This window comes from Eriocheir sinensis, chromosome 26, assembly GCF_024679095.1.
Source record: "Eriocheir sinensis breed Jianghai 21 chromosome 26, ASM2467909v1, whole genome shotgun sequence".
Taxonomy (NCBI): Eukaryota; Metazoa; Arthropoda; class Malacostraca; order Decapoda; family Varunidae; genus Eriocheir; species Eriocheir sinensis.
In genome coordinates, this window is record NC_066534.1 from 5,702,149 (window position 1) to 5,719,688 (window position 17,540).

General features: G+C 40.0%; 1 protein-coding gene across 3 annotated transcripts in view; it reads left to right on the forward strand.

Moving 5' to 3' along the window:
* The first annotated feature begins 1,064 nt into the window (after positions 1-1,064).
* Positions 1,065-17,540, forward strand: part of LOC127003719 (uncharacterized) — a 58,560-nt gene continuing 42,084 nt past the window's right edge. For 2 of the 3 annotated variants that reach the window (XM_050870663.1, XM_050870665.1), the window contains exons 1-5: positions 1,065-1,245; positions 1,405-1,517; positions 1,617-1,854; positions 9,436-9,608; positions 13,233-13,368. In XM_050870663.1, the coding sequence (XP_050726620.1) occupies positions 1,065-1,245; positions 1,405-1,517; positions 1,617-1,854; positions 9,436-9,608; positions 13,233-13,368 (841 nt within the window). The remainder of the gene's footprint in view (positions 1,246-1,404; positions 1,518-1,616; positions 1,855-9,435; positions 9,609-13,232; positions 13,369-17,540) is intronic. The other variant, XM_050870664.1, reaches the window with a different exon arrangement.

Sequence of the window (17,540 nt, forward strand, 5' to 3'; positions counted from 1 at the left end):
TAGTTGTAGCATCTTTATTTGTTTTACTGTCATCATATTTTTTGTGCCATCTTAACCAGTTCTGTTCTCTCTCCTAGATTATATCTATGGAGTATGCATCTCATGTGTGGGGGGCTCCACACACACCATCTTATTAACTCCCCTTCTCTTACTGACAGTCTTTTATCTCTTAAATTCTGTCACACTTTTGCCTCCCTTTCTGCTTTATATCAATATTTTTCAGGCTGACTGCTCTTCTGAACTTGCAGCCCCACTACACAACCTTCTACTCTTGCTTGTCTCTTTGCTATACAAATCCTCCTTACAAGAGTTAACCAGCATCTTCATTTTTCATTCTTTTTTCTGGGAAACTCTGGAACTTCCTTCCTTGTCTGTATTTTCTCCTGCCTATAACTTGAACTCTCTCAACAGGGGAGTATCAAGACACCTCTCCCTCAAAAACTGACCTCTTCTGGCCACATTCTTTTTTTTTTTTTTTTTCAGGAGCAGCACTTTGCAAGCTTCTTTGTTTTTGTCTTTCTTGTCCCTGAGCTGCTTCCATTACTGTAAAAAAATCAATAAAACACTTGTCAGCATAATTTGCTGTAACATTCACTGGTGTTAGCATATCCCACTGTCTATAGCACATGTAAAACAATGTTATGAATATAATTGTTCTTTCTTTTATGTATGTATGTGTTAACAAATATAATGAATGATATACCACGCTTCATTTTTGTGGGTCAAAATCGTACCAAATCAGAGATAGGAAGTATGGTTGTTGAACACCCTAATCTGAATTTATTAATACAATTACTAAGACTTACCTGTCATCAGAGCCCTACCCAGCCAGTTACTAAAGTAGACTTCAATGTCATCAGAGCCCCACCCTTAAACCATATATAGCAATACCTCCACAATCCTTCCTGGTTATCTTTTATACTGATAGAGCTCTGATAATCAATATTTGAAAATTATTATTGCTGAACAAACTGAGGGTTATCCTTATATATATACAGTGTCATAGAAAATCTGTTTACATTCTGACCATTTAATGAATTTTATTGTACAGGTACACAATACATATGGTTGAGGGAAGGTGGCGCAACATGGTAACACTCTTCAAGACAATGGTTGACCACAATAGTATACCAAATGTTGAGCCACAAGTAGTAGCATACAAGGAAGATCTTGAAGAACTGGTGAAGTATGTCCCTCAACGCCGAAACAACTATGAGAAAAAAGTAGGGCGTTCAGTCAAAATGGGTAAGAACTTGAAGATTATTCATGTGATATTTCTCATTTCCCATTATTCTCTATCACATGATTTACAGAATCTAGTATAGTATGTAAGCAACATATCTTTACAAGTGTAGTATACTGCTACAGGGAAGGTAAATATTAAACTGAATATCATGTTTTCAGAAAGGTTTCCATCCAAGGGTTGTCGTATCCTTCTGCAAGCCTATAAAGACTGCATGAGCCGTTTTGTGGATCCAAAAATAGATAACCGAATATTATGGGATGAAATTACCAAGGTATTTTTAATGCTAAAACAAAGTATATCCTATGAAGATAATATATGAAGGCTTCTCTGATTTTTTTTATCTTTTTAATTTTTTTTCTTCTTTTTCTAGAGACTTGAAGATGAGGGGTTGTGCTTTACAACATTCAAACTGAAGGAGACTTTCACAGGCATGATAAAGGGTTTTGAAAAATGCCAGCACCACAACAGCTTGCCAGGAGCTATTCGGAGGGATGTACCTTACTACAGAGAACTTGCTGAAGTGTATGGAGTATATGGCCGTTGGCCACATGTTCAGACATCACGAACAATGGAGATGAGAACCAAGAGGAAATATCGTCTTCGTCTACGTAAGTTATATCTCATAGTGTATTCTTTGCTTAACGAGAGAATGCAGAAATATTTCTCATATAGTGGGTCTTGAATAGTGTGAGAATTTAGTGAATACTAAAGCTTATAATTTCATACTGTCCATTACTTGTAATCTATAAGCAGCAATATTTTATTTCACTCACGTAACATGGTTTCTCATTGCATTTTGTTTGTTTTGATCTAATCAAGACCAGTTTTCCTTACATCAGTAACAGTTTTAACTCTTTCACATATGGATGATGGCTTTGGCCATCATTGGCTTTGGAGGCTCAGAAGAGCTGTCAGCATGAAAATCAATGGAAGGTAGAAAGAGAGGCAACGTTGTGACAATTTAAGAAGCAGAAGGCTGCCAGTAAGAAAAGGGAAGTTGTTGAGACAAAGAGCCTTTGACTCTACTCTGTCCAAAAGGGCTAATGTGTGCACCCCCCCCAACACACACACACCTAAGAATGTTGAAAGTAGATGAAGGGGACAGCTAAGTATTATAGAAAAATGTGGGTTAGCTGTTTGGAAGATTGTGTTGAGTTGACAGGTAGAGAAATTGAGCGTTTAAGGCTTTGAATGACACAATTTTTTTTTTACCCCATTCATAAGGTCAGAAATTAAGCCCATTGTAGCATCCAGCCTTGAGTCTGTAATTCTCGTTAAAAGGGGCTTTATATGGGGCTGCCCACCTCAAATATTTTGAAAAATTATGAAAATTATTGAAAATCACTTAACCCTTTCCTTGCTAAGCGCTCGCAACGAGACTATCCCCTCATGCTCGCTCGGGCACCCAAGCAGGGGAAGGGGATCTCTTTTAACCGCTGTATCTCGAAAACTATTAATCACAGCTACAAAACAAAATCACCATTGGAAAGAGGAGGCCAAGATCTATAAGATTCGGTTATGTAAGCCTCTCCTGCAAGTGTGCAGGCACATTCAGAGGGTGTTTTTTGCTGCGAGTGCGACTGGCGCTCGCAGTGAGCTTTTAGCACCACCAGCAAGTGACACTAGTGCTCGCTCTTTTAAACTTTGTATCTCAAAAACTATTCATCACAGATAAAAAAACAAAAAACACAATTGGAAAGAGGAGGCCAAGATCTATAAGATTCGGTAAAGTAAGCCTCTCCTGCGAATGTACAGGCACGTTTAGGCGGTGTTGCCTGTGAAAACGTACATTTATACATGCGCGACGGTCAGCCGTAAGGCAACTACTGAGTAGATCTCTTGATGATGGGGTGCTGGCAGGGCAGTATTGCCAACTGCAAAATTAACAACTATTTGGTTAAAATATCAGTCATGTGATAGGTGAAGCTGTGTTAAAAGTTTCATTATATTGGTCAACAACATCCACTAGTTACTCGTCCATAGATTTTCCGTGCTTTTCCGCGCTAGGCTGATATGATTTTCCACCAAATTTTGTGAAGAACCCACTGAATTGGCAATGCTGTGGTGTGAGAAATAGTGTTGTAACACTCTCTTATGCGGGAAATTTGAGTGCGACTGGGGCTTGCAACGAACGTTTAGCATCACCTGCAAATTACGCTAGTGCTCGCTGCGAGTGTTTAGCAACGAAAGGGTTAAACTCTTATACAGATACATGTGGCCTATGGCAACTCATTGATAATTTTTGCCAAATATGCATTTTTAAAGGACAGTTTAAAGGTCCCAAACCCACCCCTAACTGGTAAGTATCATGCCTTGTTTTTGTTTATATTAGTATTGAATCTAAAATATCTATTACAATATTGTTAGTACAGTCATGCCTCGGCTTACCAGTTTAATTCGCTCCGGAATTTGCTTGCAAACCAAGAAACTCGTAAACCAAAACAAATTTACCTATTTGAATTAATGTGAACCCCATTAATCCTCTCACGCACCGTAAGTTTCCAATTAGTTTTTGTTCCACTCACCATGCATTTCTCAGGCCCGACCGTCCTTTTTTTGCCACCGCCTCTACATTCCTGGACGTATTTTACCCTCACAGATATATTGTATTCCAATAAATTTGGTATCAGTGGCTTCATAAAGACTTGTACTAGAACATGCGCAAATAAAAATAGAGGAAAATAAATAATACAAACTCGTTTCAAGTCTCTGTATAGAGTATTGTAGACAATAAATCCTGAGTACCAACTCTTCCCTTTTGTTGTCCAACTTTTTTAACCAAATATATGTTTCGAAGCATAATTTAGTGAGGATTCTTATGGTATCCTCAAAATCCTCATATGCCTATTAGTTCCCGAGTTACACCAAGAAAACTGCATTTTTTTTTTAGGTGACCGACCCCTCCTCCCTCCACTCCTCCTCCCTCCTCCTCATCTATGTTCCTTAGAAAGGTTGCCATATGTTACCATTAAGAAACTTAACCTACCAAATGACGCTCCTAAATTTGACGCACTTTCACCGAAAACTTAATTTTTAATCAATTTTTTTAACTTATATGACGTGTTTCACGTCATCGTGCACCAGGACCTTTTTACCCTTGATGACACGAAACGCGTCATTGTGCGCGAGAGGGTTAATGTGTTCCAGATCCTAAAAAATAATAACAAAAATAATTTAAATGTTATTTTATACAGAATAAAAATAATTTTACTAACAAATAGCAATGATAAAAATATAAATAATATAGTATAGTAATATAAATATAAATAATATAGTAATAATATAGTGATGAAAATATAAAGATTGTATACTAGAGCACAAACGTAAGCGGACATGAGCATGCGAGTGCTACATCTGCGAGTGTACAATGCGAACTGAAGGCATTGTCACACTGGGCGTTTTTTTCCAACTGTTGGGGCTAGGAGCAACCACAGTTGCCCGTATGCCCAACCAGGAGTGAGTTGTTGGTTTGGGTAAACACTTCTGTCCTCTCGTCTTTGAAGCCATGATCATACCCACAACTGCTTCTTCCTTCCATTCAACTGTAGCAATAAATCCATAATTTGAGTAACAGCAGCACAAGCAACAACAGCCCTTACTTTTGCAAACAGTGCCATGTGGATACAAGGCGACTGGTTTGTTTAAGTTGTGGATACGGGCAACTGACCATAGCTGGGCATTATCGCGATAAGTTATCGCGATACTTTATCGCTGATAACAAAATCAGGTTATCGGCCATCCGCTACTTGTTTAAGTATATATCGGTATCGTCGTTACTTTTGTAACCAAACCAGCGATAATTGCTACTTTTTTCCGCCTCTCAGAAAAAATAAAAATGTTGTCTCCTCCCTACTGCGCATGCATGGCCCGGGCGCCCGGTGTTGTATGAAAAAACGTCAGGGTATGAAATATCTTCGGTGAAAAGATTTCATACTTAGATCATCAACATTAAAACACTAGGTTATTTTTTTATCTTAGACTCAAAAATCAATACACCAAAGAAAAAAATCATTTAACTTTGACCAAAAAATGATTATTCACTGCCTCAAATTTGATGTTCCATATTCGTTTGTGAGCATGCCATGATATTGAAGGCATCCGGTGTTGTGTTATTTGGTGTCCCATCGTCAAAAGCTGGCACTTTTGTTTATAGAAGATGGCGCCACTATAAACACCTGCCTGCGCCAATACGGGCTGGGGCCGACTACCATCCAGGCCCCTCAAGCAGGCCTATACTGGCGCCATAGGTGTAAAAAAAAAAAAAAAAAAAAACTGGTCTTGTGAACTGCGCATGTTCAGACCAGTAAGCGTAGCCCTGTACAGTCTCACAAAGCTTTTTAACACATTAAGAGTTGCTGGAAGGCTGAATCAGACAAACAGTAGCACCATCCTCGCTGTTTCTTGAACGACACTCTGTACATATAAATACAACTCGTACAGAGCGTCATTCTAGAAACAGCGGGGATGGTGGTAGTGGTATTGTATGTCTGATTCAGCCTTCCAGCAATTCTTGATTACGGTTAAAAAGCTTTGTGAGACTGTACAGGTCTACGCTTGCTGGTCTGAGCATGCACAGTTCACGAGAGACCAGTGTTTGTAAACAAAACCGGCAGCTTTTGACGGTGGGGACGCCAAATAACACAACACCGGTTCAGGCGTTTCTAGTATTACCGTCCATAGGTACGTGTCAGCGTGTGGTTTTCAGGTTTTGTAAGTTTTCTAAAATACAGATAATGAAAATTTGGATTCATCTATGTTTTTTATTTGAAATATCAATATAGTATCGTTTTCGCCTATCGGACTTATCGCTAGCTAGTATCGGAATTGTGGATTTGTATCGGTTATCGGTTATCGCCTATATTTGTGTCACCAGTTAACGAATATCGGTTATCACCGATAAGGTTTTCCATTATCAGTTAACGGTTATCGGGAATAAGGTTTTCTGTTATTGTGCGCAGTTATGCAACTGACCTTTGTCGTGTGTGACGCACACCCAGAAAAGTTGGAGGTTGGGGGAAAAATTTTTGGTCCAGTGTGACACCAGCTTTAGACCCCATTCCCATTGTTTTCCACTTTGAGGGCTCTCACCTTGTGGCAAACAAAAGGAACCCATGCTTGCATTTTCAACTTGTACAGTGGAATCTAAGGCTCTTCGTCTCATCAGCTCTCCTCCTTTTACTGATAGTCTTCTACCTCTTAAATTCTGCCGCCATGTTGGTTCTCTTTCTATCTTCTATTGATATTTTCATGCTGACTACTCTTCTGAACTTGCTAACTGCATGCCTCCCCCCCTCCCGTGGCCCTGCTGCACTCGACTGTCCACTCTAGCCCATCCCTATACTCATAGCTGGGCGTTATTGCGATAAGTTATCGCGATACTTTATCGCTGATAACAAAATCAGGTTATCGGCCATCTGCTACTTATTTATATATATATCGGCATCTTCGTTACTTTTGTAACCAAACTAGCGATAATCGCTACTTTTTTCCACCTCCCAGAAAAAAACGTTGTCTCCTTCCTACTGCGCATGCATGGCCGGGTTCCCAGTGTTGTATGAAAAAACTTCGGGGTATGAAATATTGTCGGTGAAGAGATTTCATACTTAGATCATCAACATTAAAACACTAGGTTATTTTTTATGTTAGACTCAAAAATCACTATATCAAAGAGAAAAATCATTTAACTTTGCCCCAAAAATGTTTATTCACTGCCTGAAATTTGTGATCCCGTTGTAAAGAGCGGAAACAGAAACCAACAGCTTGTGTTATCACGTGGCATCGTGGCGCGTGGCCTCTCAGCTGCATCTCGAGTGACGGAGTGAGTGCCAGTGTTCCTGTTCCCAGTGCTTCAGTGCTTCTTTACTGAAGTGACTTAAACTGCTAATGGTGATAAGCAAGAATAACTGAATAAGTAGTGATGGGCCAGGTCACGAGAGACCAGTTTTTGTAAACAAAAGCGCCAGCTTTTGACGGTGGGGACGCCAAATAACACAACACTGGTTCAGGTGTTTCTTGTATTACCGTCCATATGTATGTGTCAGCGTGTGGTTTTCAGGTTTTGTAAGTTTTCTTAAATACAGATAATGAAAATTTGAATTCATCTATGTTTTTTATTTGAAATATCAATACAGTATTGTTTTTGCCTATCGGACTTATCGCTAGCTAGTATCGGAATTGTGGATTTATATTGGGTTATATTTGTGTCTCCAGTTAACGAATATCGGTTATCACTGATAAGGTTTTCCATTATCAGTTATCGGGTATCGAGAATAAGGTTTTCTGTTATCATGCCCAGCTATGACAATAATAATAAATAATAATAATAATAATAATAATAATAATAATAATAATAATAATTATAATAATAATGATAAAAAATAACCTAATAAAGAAAAAATCAATGACTAAATAATCAGTATAGTGTAGTGAACATGACAATAATAATAATAATAATTATAATAATAATGATAAAAAATAACCTAATAAAGAAAAAACCAATGACTAAATAATCAGTATAGTGTAGTGTACATGACTGATATGAGGAGGCAAAGTCTTGACTGGGTGCACACACTTGAACACATGTTGAGGAGTCGGGGTAGTGGTAGGATGAAAAATACTTCATTTCATCACTTCACTGTAATGAATCAAAGACATCTAGGAAATAGTGGTGTTTTTATAATGCAGAAACAGGATTTGAGTAAACAATGATGTGTTTCATATTTGTACTGCTGTTACCTGTTTATATGTGTCTGTTTGCAGTAATTTGTGTGTTCTATGTTAATGGTAGTTAGACTTGCACTGTTGCCCTCGCTGTCCAGGCTGGAGTCACAGTTACTTTACTTCACACAAGTTGATTGGAAGTTAGTGAGGTGACAAAAGGCCTTACCATAAGTTGTTTCTTGGAAGTGATGCAGACTGTCCGAACGTATTTCTGTCACTTCTGTCTTTTCTCTCTCTCTTTAGGTATTCAAACGTAGTGTAAGTTTATAACTATATTATACAGGCTTACACATACTTACAGTCTGAGTGAGTGTGAGGAGTCACCTTAAAGGCCAACACCTCGGAGGCTACATGTCTCACCTCCGGACCCTTTCTAGCTAGTTCTGACGTCCTCTGTTCTGAGTTCTCTCTCTCAAGGGTGACAGCTTTCTGGTCAGCTGGTGTCCACCTCAGCAAATTCCTGCAGCTGTCGCCACTTTTCACAACAACCATAGTCTAAACAAGGTGGTGCCACATCGAGCTATGTGTGTACACATACATTTGTCACATTTCTATCTACATGATCCTATATACATCAGTGCCTTACACTGCTTCAGTAGTTTTTATATAATTTGAAGTAGAAATCACATCAGATTGAACAAAAAAGCCCTGAAGTTGTATGTGGCAAGCCTCAGACTCACCTGGACTGTAGGTGTTAAACCCAGTTAAGTTCTGAAGGTTAACAAGGGCTGATCAGGGCAACATGGGCAACATCACACACCTGTGCTCATCTGACCCATTGGGAGCACAACTCCCCACAGGTGGGAGGGTGAGCTTAATGGTGGAGTGGATCAGCTGTGTACAATAAAAATAGTATCCCACACAACATATCCCCTAACAGTATTCCCACAGAAGCTGTTATAAATGACCCTTTACTTGAACAAAACATTTGGCAAGAAGATGCAGGAGAGGTAACACTGGCCACACTCATCTTACTACAGACTCTTCTTGTATACAAACATTGGGGACCCCTTCCCTCTCCCTTGTGCAACCCCCCCTGAACCCTCTTCCAGGCATTTGGCTTACACCCTATCTTGTAACCTGTCATCCTAGCTGCACAATGTCATGCAACACTGCATGGCTGACTAGTCAACTGATTGCAGGCACTTAGGTTTAGGTACTGGATATAGCAGGACAGCCCACTTGATCTTCCCAGCCAATGGGAATGTTTTTGTTACTTTTGCAGCTTTGGTCATTAGTTATGAAACTTAGGAGTGTTTTTTCCTATTCCTAGACTTGAAATCACTAGCAAGAAAAAATCTAGTCATTGAGTCCCACTTTATGTTACTAGACAGAAGTGAAAGAGTTTGATGAGGCAGGGTTTTAGTGGAAAACATTTTTTTTTAAAGGATGATAGGAGGAACTTTACTAGTATCACAGCTCCTCCTACTTAGAGAAAGAGAACTTTGATGATGTAAACTCTTCCACAGAGGTAAGCCAGCAACTGTGGTGTCTGGAGGAGTCACGAGCACTGCTGCAAGTTTATCCTGATGTTTTGGAGTCTCACGTGAACCAGTGTTTGAGTCATCAACCGAGTGACCTTTGGCTACAGGTAGCAAAGGTGTATTCTACCACTGGATACCCAAAGCGAGATATTCCTGAGGTAAGCCAAAGATTCTGTCCACAAAGATGAGGATGGTTAGATGGATATATTGTTCATCCCTGAATGATGAGCCTAAAGGGATATGAATTTTTAATGAGGACCTGAGAGGTGGAATGGGTCTTGATTGCATTAGTATGAAGATGAAAAGATGAAGTAGATTGAGGGGGTTTGGGCATGTGGAGAAGAAGGATGAGGATGAACGGATGAGGAGGGTGAGGAAGGCAATAGTTGAGGGTAGAGTTTGCAGAGGTAGACAAAAGATAATGATGAAGTAGTACAGAATGCACTACATATTCTCCACTAAAAAGCCATGGTGACATCACCCCCAACCCCCCTGTCTCAAACCCACACCAACACAAAAACTCTGACTCATCTCACCATTCATGTGCACAGAGGCACTTGTATCTTTATAGAAGGAATTGATCCCCTCCAGCAAATGCCCTCCCATATTATATATCCTTAGAACATCCCATAAAGCCTTCCTGTCAACCCTGTCATATGCCTCCTTTAGGTCCATGAAAGCAGCAAACAGCTTCCTATCCTTCTCAAGGTAATTTTGAACTAGCATTTTCAGTGCAAATATTTGATCTGCGCAACCTCTCCCTTTCCTAAAATCCCCATGTTCATCATCATCTCTTTTTTTCATTTATTTTCTTCATCCTTTCATTTAAAACCCTTCCATACACTTTTCATTGCCTCCTCTGTCTCACCCCTTTCCACCTCCTCCCCTTGTGGATCTGGCTGCCCTACATTGATCTTTATTCCTACACTTGTCACTTATGCTCTCCCTCCCACACTCTCATTCATTACAGTTTCAAAGTTCTGCTTCAATACCTCCTTAATCTCCTCATTCCTTTTCACAAGTACCCCATCTCTCTTTATGCTACAAATGTCACTCTTTCCTTCCCCCACTTCTCTTTTTACTTCTCTCTGGCACTTTGCTGATATTTTCCTATAAAAACCCTCATCCACTCCACTTTCCCTAACCAGCCTCCCTACCTACATCTTACTCTCCCTGTACTATATCTCCCGTCTCCCTCTCACCTCCACCGTCACATTTCTCTGTAACCTTTTCATGTAGTTCCTTCTTTTCTCCTCAAGACATATTAGAAACAGTAGAGACTTGCAAGATGACCTGAACAAGATTTGGAAAGGAAGTATTAAATGGGAGATGGAATTCAATGTGAAGAAAAGTCATGTAATGGAAATGGGAAAGAGTGAAGGGAGACCAAAATGGACATATAAAATGGGAGATGGAGAAATATTAAAGAAAGTTCAAGAAGACAGAGATCTGGGAGTGACAATACAAGATAATCTACACCTTGAGAGTCATGTAAATAGGATATTCGGTGATACATATAAAATGGTGAGAAATATAGGATTAGCATTCCACTTCATGGATAAGGATATGATGAAAAAGTTAATAACCACTTTGATTAGACCAAAATTGGAATATGCGGAGGCAGTGTGGTCTCCCCATAAGAAGAAACATAAAAAAAACTAGAAAGAATACAAAGGATGGCAACAAAAATGGTTCCAGAGCTGGAGGGATTGACATACGAAGAAAGATTAAAGGAAATGGACCTACCAACACTGGATCAAAGAAGAGAAAGGGGAGACCTAATACAAATTTATATATTGTTGAGTAAAATGGAAGAAGTAGATAATGAGGAGTTACTACTAAAAGAAGGAATAAACACCAGGAACACAAGAGGACACAGTAAAAAATTGAGGAAGGGAAGATGCTTGAGAGACATAAAGAAATATAGCTTCCTGTAAAGAAATATAGAGGTTTGGAACAGACTAAGTGAGGATGTAGTATCAGCAAAGAGTGCAAAACTTTAAGGAAAAGTTGGACAAATACAGATACGGAGACGGGACCACACGAGGGTAAGCCCAGGCCCTGTAAAACTACAACTAGGTAAACACAACTAGGTAAATACACACACACACACACACACACACAGATATGGGAAATGAGAAGGATGTGGGGAGGGAGGGGCAGAAGGAAGAGTCAGGTTGTTTACATTGTGAATACGGACAGCCGACCTTGGCCGTGTGTGACACACACCCGGAAAAGTTGGAGCTGCCGGTTGCCCATATTGCCAATGCAGTTGGAGGAAAAAGGCCCAGTGTGACACCAACAGCTTAAAGGTGCGGTCACACAGGCTAGCTTCTCGGGAATTTTCCACCGAAATTATCTCCTCAAGTTTGGTCACACAGAGGACTGTTGCATTCTGGAATATATCAGCTGAAAAGCAAAACAAACAATGGATCCAGATGTTGCAGTTTGCTTTGTGGTGTTTGCTGAAGAAAAAGAAAAAAAGTGAAAAGAAAGCATGTGTTGGTTCGTGAGTGGTTAGCTCGGAGACACAGGGAGAGTGTTACAGCTTGCTACCGTTAAATGCTATGAGAATGTATGTAACAGTGAGGACCCAGACACGATGAGGCAGTGGCTATGCTTGGACAAGTCTCAAGTCCAAGACCTGCTCAACCTGATTACTCCAGGCTGATCTAGTTTCATGGAACTCATTGTGGTACTGGAATAAACACGTGGATAGCTACTGAACCGATCAGCTGATACGCTCTTCTTGTGACCACAACTTACCAACCTTAAGAGAAAACAACCGACATGCTGGTGACTGAGTTTCTGACTAGAATTTCGATGAGTTTCCCGTGAAATGCAGCCGACTTTGAATCTCTGTACAAAATTCTGGAGAAACAAGCGGTTGAGTGACCGTGTTCACACGTGCTGGGGTGAGATTCACAGAAATGCATGCTAATGGCCCGCGGTAAAAGCTACGGACTAATGACTTAACTATCAACGTTGACTTTAGATTCACAAAGCTTTCGTTTCATCATACAGTCGAGTCGCGTTTGGCGTGGTTAATTGGTTCTGAGCAACGGTCGCGCCATAGGAAACTGCGTCATAAGAATAACTAAGCCTATGGAGAAAATACAGTTTGGTTCTGACCCTTGCCATTTTGCTCCACCCACACCCATTTTTTTTTTTCGGTAGACATTATCTGCCTTTTGATGTGTTTCAGTCCGACCCCACGCTTACCACCTTATCCACTCGGCCACCGCCAACACCCACTTTTTCACTCAGTACGTATGGGGAAAATACAATTTGGTACTGGCTAGCCGCCATTTTATCCCACCTGCGCTCACATACGAGGGCGAATCTCGCCCGTGGGTTTCCCAGCAGGCTTGCAAGCCATTGTGCAGCACGTTTGTGTGTATTTACCTATTTGTATTTACCTAGTTGTAGTTTTACAGGGCCTGGGCATTATGCTCGTGTGGTCCCGTCTCCGTATCTGCATTTATGTGTGTGTGTGTGTGTGTGTGTGTGTGTGTATTTACCTAGTTGTATTTACCTAGTTGTGACATACGGGAAAAGAGCTACACCTGCAAACCATTTATATTTTCTCATTAATTATTCATTTTGCATTTTACAAAGATATGTGCTACCAATTACACATCAGTCTGAATGGGCACTGTGATTAAAAATGAAAAGAGAAACGTTTGTAGTCTTTTATCAAGTAAAGCCTAAAGATGGATGCAGTTTAATATTCCCTTCTGTAATATTTTGTTTGCTAACATATTGTAAATTGTGCCCCACAGATTGCAGTTCATATTGGGTTGCTACGACAAGGTTATGCTCAAAACAATAAATTCCCATTCAGTGAAGAGATGAAAAAGGTCAAAGAGACAGAGGAGGCTGTTTGTTATAGTCCTGATGTGTCCAAATACACAGGAGGTAAGCATGTGTGTGTGTATTTACCTGTTTGCCTATTTGCAGTATACAGGGTCTGAGCTCAAGCTCAGACAGTCCTGTCTCCCAATCTATATTTGTCCAACTTTTCCTTCATTTTATGGACACTGCTCACTTCAAAAATGTATTTGTTTAGTCCATTCCATGTATCCACACTCCTGTATGGGAAACTGAACTTCTTTAGGTCTTTCAAACAAGTCACCTTTCTCAATTTATTGCTGTGTCCTCTTAGTTGCCTCCTCCCTTCCATCTCGATTAAATCATTTCTTTCCAACAAGTTCATTGCACTTGTATTCCTGTACAATGCTATCAGGTCTCCTTTTTCTCTTCTTTCTTCCAGTGTTGGAAAACCCAGTTCCTCTAATCTAGTCTCGTAAGGCAGGTTTAATAGTTCTAGTACCCTCTTAGTTGCAATCGTTTGGATCCTTTCGAGTTTCCTTACATCCTTTTTCCTGCTTGGTGACCAGACAACCGCTGCATACTCTAACCCATCTAAGTAGTGAAATGCCAATCTAATATTTTGCAGCAAACTGTATGTTTTCCGAATATCTATTTATGTGGTGCTCAGTTGTCAGTGTATCTTGTGTTAAGATTCTTAACTTTTTCTTCCTTCACTGGGTCGATGATTGTCCTTCCCATCCTATACACTCCACATGGTCTATTTTTACTTTTTCCCATTTTCATTGTGTGACATTTCTTCGTTAAACTCCATTTGCCATTCTATACTCCATTCATGTATCTTATTCAAATCTTCCTGCAGCTTATTACAATCATCAACATCTCTTATTTTTCCAAGCAGTTTGGTGTCATCTGCAAACATATTCATATATCTCTTTACTTTTTCTGGTATATCATTTATATATATTAAAAACATTATTGGCACTAACACTGATCCCAGTAGCATTCCACTTGAGACTTTTCTCCAGTCCAATTTTTCATCTTTTAACATGGTCCTCATTTCTCTGTTTGTCAGGTAATTTTTCATCCATTCTTTCATTTTTCTCCCCAATCCTCCTATATTTTCTAATTTCCACAGCAGTTTCTTATGTGGAACTTTATCAAATGCCTTTTTTAGGTCCAAAAATATACAGTCCGCCCATCTGTCTCTCTCCAGCACTACAGTGATCCCTCGTCTATCGTGGGGGTTAAGTTCCAGAAATCCCCACGATAGGTGAAAATCCGCGAAGTACCAACCTTATATTTATTTTATTATTTATATATATTTTAACCCTTTCATTGCTAAATGCTCGCAGTGAGCGTCAGGCGGATTTGCTGGTGGTGCTAAACGCTCACTGTGAGCTCCAGCCACACTCAAATCTCCCGCATATGGGAGTGTTCCAATACTCTTTCTCACAACACAGGATTGCCAGTTGAGTGGGTTCTCCACTAAATTTGGTGGAAAATCATATCAGCCCAGCGCTGATAATCTACGGACGAGTAACTGGTGGATGTTCTTGTCCACTTTAGCGGCATTTTGCATTGCTTCACCTATCACCTTACTGATTCTTTGACCAAATAGTTGTAAATATTGCAGTTGGCAATAAAACCTTGCCAGAATCTCAAGGATAGATGTCCGCAGTTGCCTCGAAATGGCTGATCATCACGCACACACTGACGTTAGTGTTCACATTCAACACTCCCTGAACGTACATGTATGTTCGGAGGAGAGATCTGGGCCTCCTCTTCCCAGTGATGTTTTTGGTTTTTAGCTGTGACGAAAGAGACCCCCCATTTGGCTGCCCGACTGCGCCTGAGGGGATACTCACGTCCCGCACCACGCGCAGTGAAAGTGTTAAGGCTTTATAAACCCTCCCCACACTCTTACAAACCTTTCACACACTGTTATTGACCTTTCCCACACTCTTATAAACACTTCCCATACAGGAGGTCCTCGGGTTACAACTGTCTCGACCTAAAACGTTTCGTCGTTATGACGGGTCCCCATAAATGATTCTATAATTCTTGTTTCGACTTCCGACATTTGCTTCAGAAATAAGAACTTCGCGCAGGAACTGGTTTGTTGAGTGGGGCAGAAGAATACTCAGAGACAGGACAATATAAGTGTAGCTCATTTTCTTTATATCACAATTAGGTAAATAGGGAAGGTGAAAGGGAGGACAGGGACAGAGTGATAAGAAAATACAGATAGAGGATGTAAGAAGGGAGAACAACGAAAAGGAGTGGAGGAAACGGAGAGATAGAGAGAATGAAAACAAGGAGAAGGGTGTAGGGACAACCTGACACTCACTTCTGCCCCTCCCTCACCACACCCTTCCCATTTTCCCTTCTCTCTGTGAGTCTATTTACCTAGTTTTTACCTAGTTGTAGTTTTACAGGGCCTGGGCTTACGCTCGTGTGGTCCCGTCTCCGTATCTGTATTTGTCCAACTTTTCCTTAAAGCTTTGCACATACTTGGCCGATACTACATCCTCACTTAGTCTGTTCCAAACCTCTATATTTCTTTGCGGGAAGCTATATTTCTTTATGTCTCTACAGCATCTTCCCTTCCTCAATTTTTTACTGTGTCCTCTTGTGTTCCTGGTGTTTATTCCTTCTCTTAGTAGCAACTCCTCATTGTCTACTTCTGCCATTTTACTCAATAATTTATAAATTTGTATTAGGTCTCCCCTTTCTCTTCTTTGTTCCAGTGTTGGTAGGTCCATTTCCTTTAATCTTTGTTCATATGTCAATATTTCTCACCATTCTATACGTATCACCGAATATCCTATTAACATGACTCTCAGGCTGTAGATTATCTTGTATTGTCACTCCCAGATCTCTGTCTTCTTGAACTTTTTTTAATATTTCTCCATCTCCCATTTCATATGTCCATTTTGGTCTCCCTGCACTCCTTCCCATTTCCATTACATGACATTTCTTCACATTGAATTGAAGTGTGTGTGTGTGTGTGTGTGTGTGTGTGTGTGTGTGTGTGTGTGTGTGTGTATTTACCTAGTTGTATTTACCTAGTTGTGAAATACAGGAAAAGAGTCGTACTAGGCTCGTGCTCTCCCATTTCCATTAAGCTTATTATCAAGTTTGGCTTTAAATTCATGAATCGTTTTTGCGCACACAGTCTCCTTGTCAAGTCTGTTCCATGTTGTTAAGTTTCCTTATGGAAAACTGTATTTCTTGATGTCTCTCCTACAGACGCTTTTCTTCAATTTCTTACCATTGCCTCTTGTCGCACTTCTGTCACGTACTACTAGGTCTTCCCTGTCCAATTTCTCCAATCCCTCTTTTATCCTGTACAATGCTATTAGGTCCCCTCTCTCTCTTCTTCTCTTCAGTGTTGTTTGTCCCAATTTCTCCAGTCTTTCTTCATAAGTATGTTCTCTTAGAGTTTCCGGTAATTTAGTCGCTGCTCTTTGTATTCTTTCCAACTTTCTAATTTCTTTCTTCAGTCTAGGTGACCACACTAATGCTGCATATTCCAGTCTTGGACGTATCATTGATGTTATTAGTTTCTTCACCATTTCTTCATCTAAATATGTAAATGCTGCTTTTATGTTTCTAAGAAGATTGTATGTTTCCCCGGTTATCCAGTCTATATGTTTTCCAAAGGATAACTTGTCTGTTATGATCACTCCCAGATCTTTTTCTTCAGTTTTTTCATGATTCTTTCATTACTCAGAGAGTAGTTAACCAATATTCGTCTACTGCTCTTACCAAACTCCATCACGCTACACTTCTCTGTATTGAATGTCATTTCTCATTTGTGTGACCATTCGCTTATTCTATCGAGATCTTGGCTCACGGCTACACAGTCTTCTTCATTAGCCACCCTCTTCATTATTTTAGCATCATCAGCAAACATATTCATCTAGCTTGTCACCCCTTCTGTCATGTCATTAATATATATTACAAACATAATCGGAGCCAACACCTATCTTTGGGGGACTCCACTAGTCACTTCCATCCAGCTTGATTTATTATTCCTAATTACTGTTCTCATTTCTCTCTTCATCAAAAAGTCCATAATCCAATCCAATATTGAACCACCCAGACCTCCAACATGATTAAGTTTCCATATTAATCGCTTGTGTGGTACTTAATCAAACGCCTTCTTTAAGTCCAGGTACACACAATGTGCCCAGCCGTCCTTTTCCTGTATTATATCAATTACTCTTGAATAGAAGCTGATCAGATTAGTTACA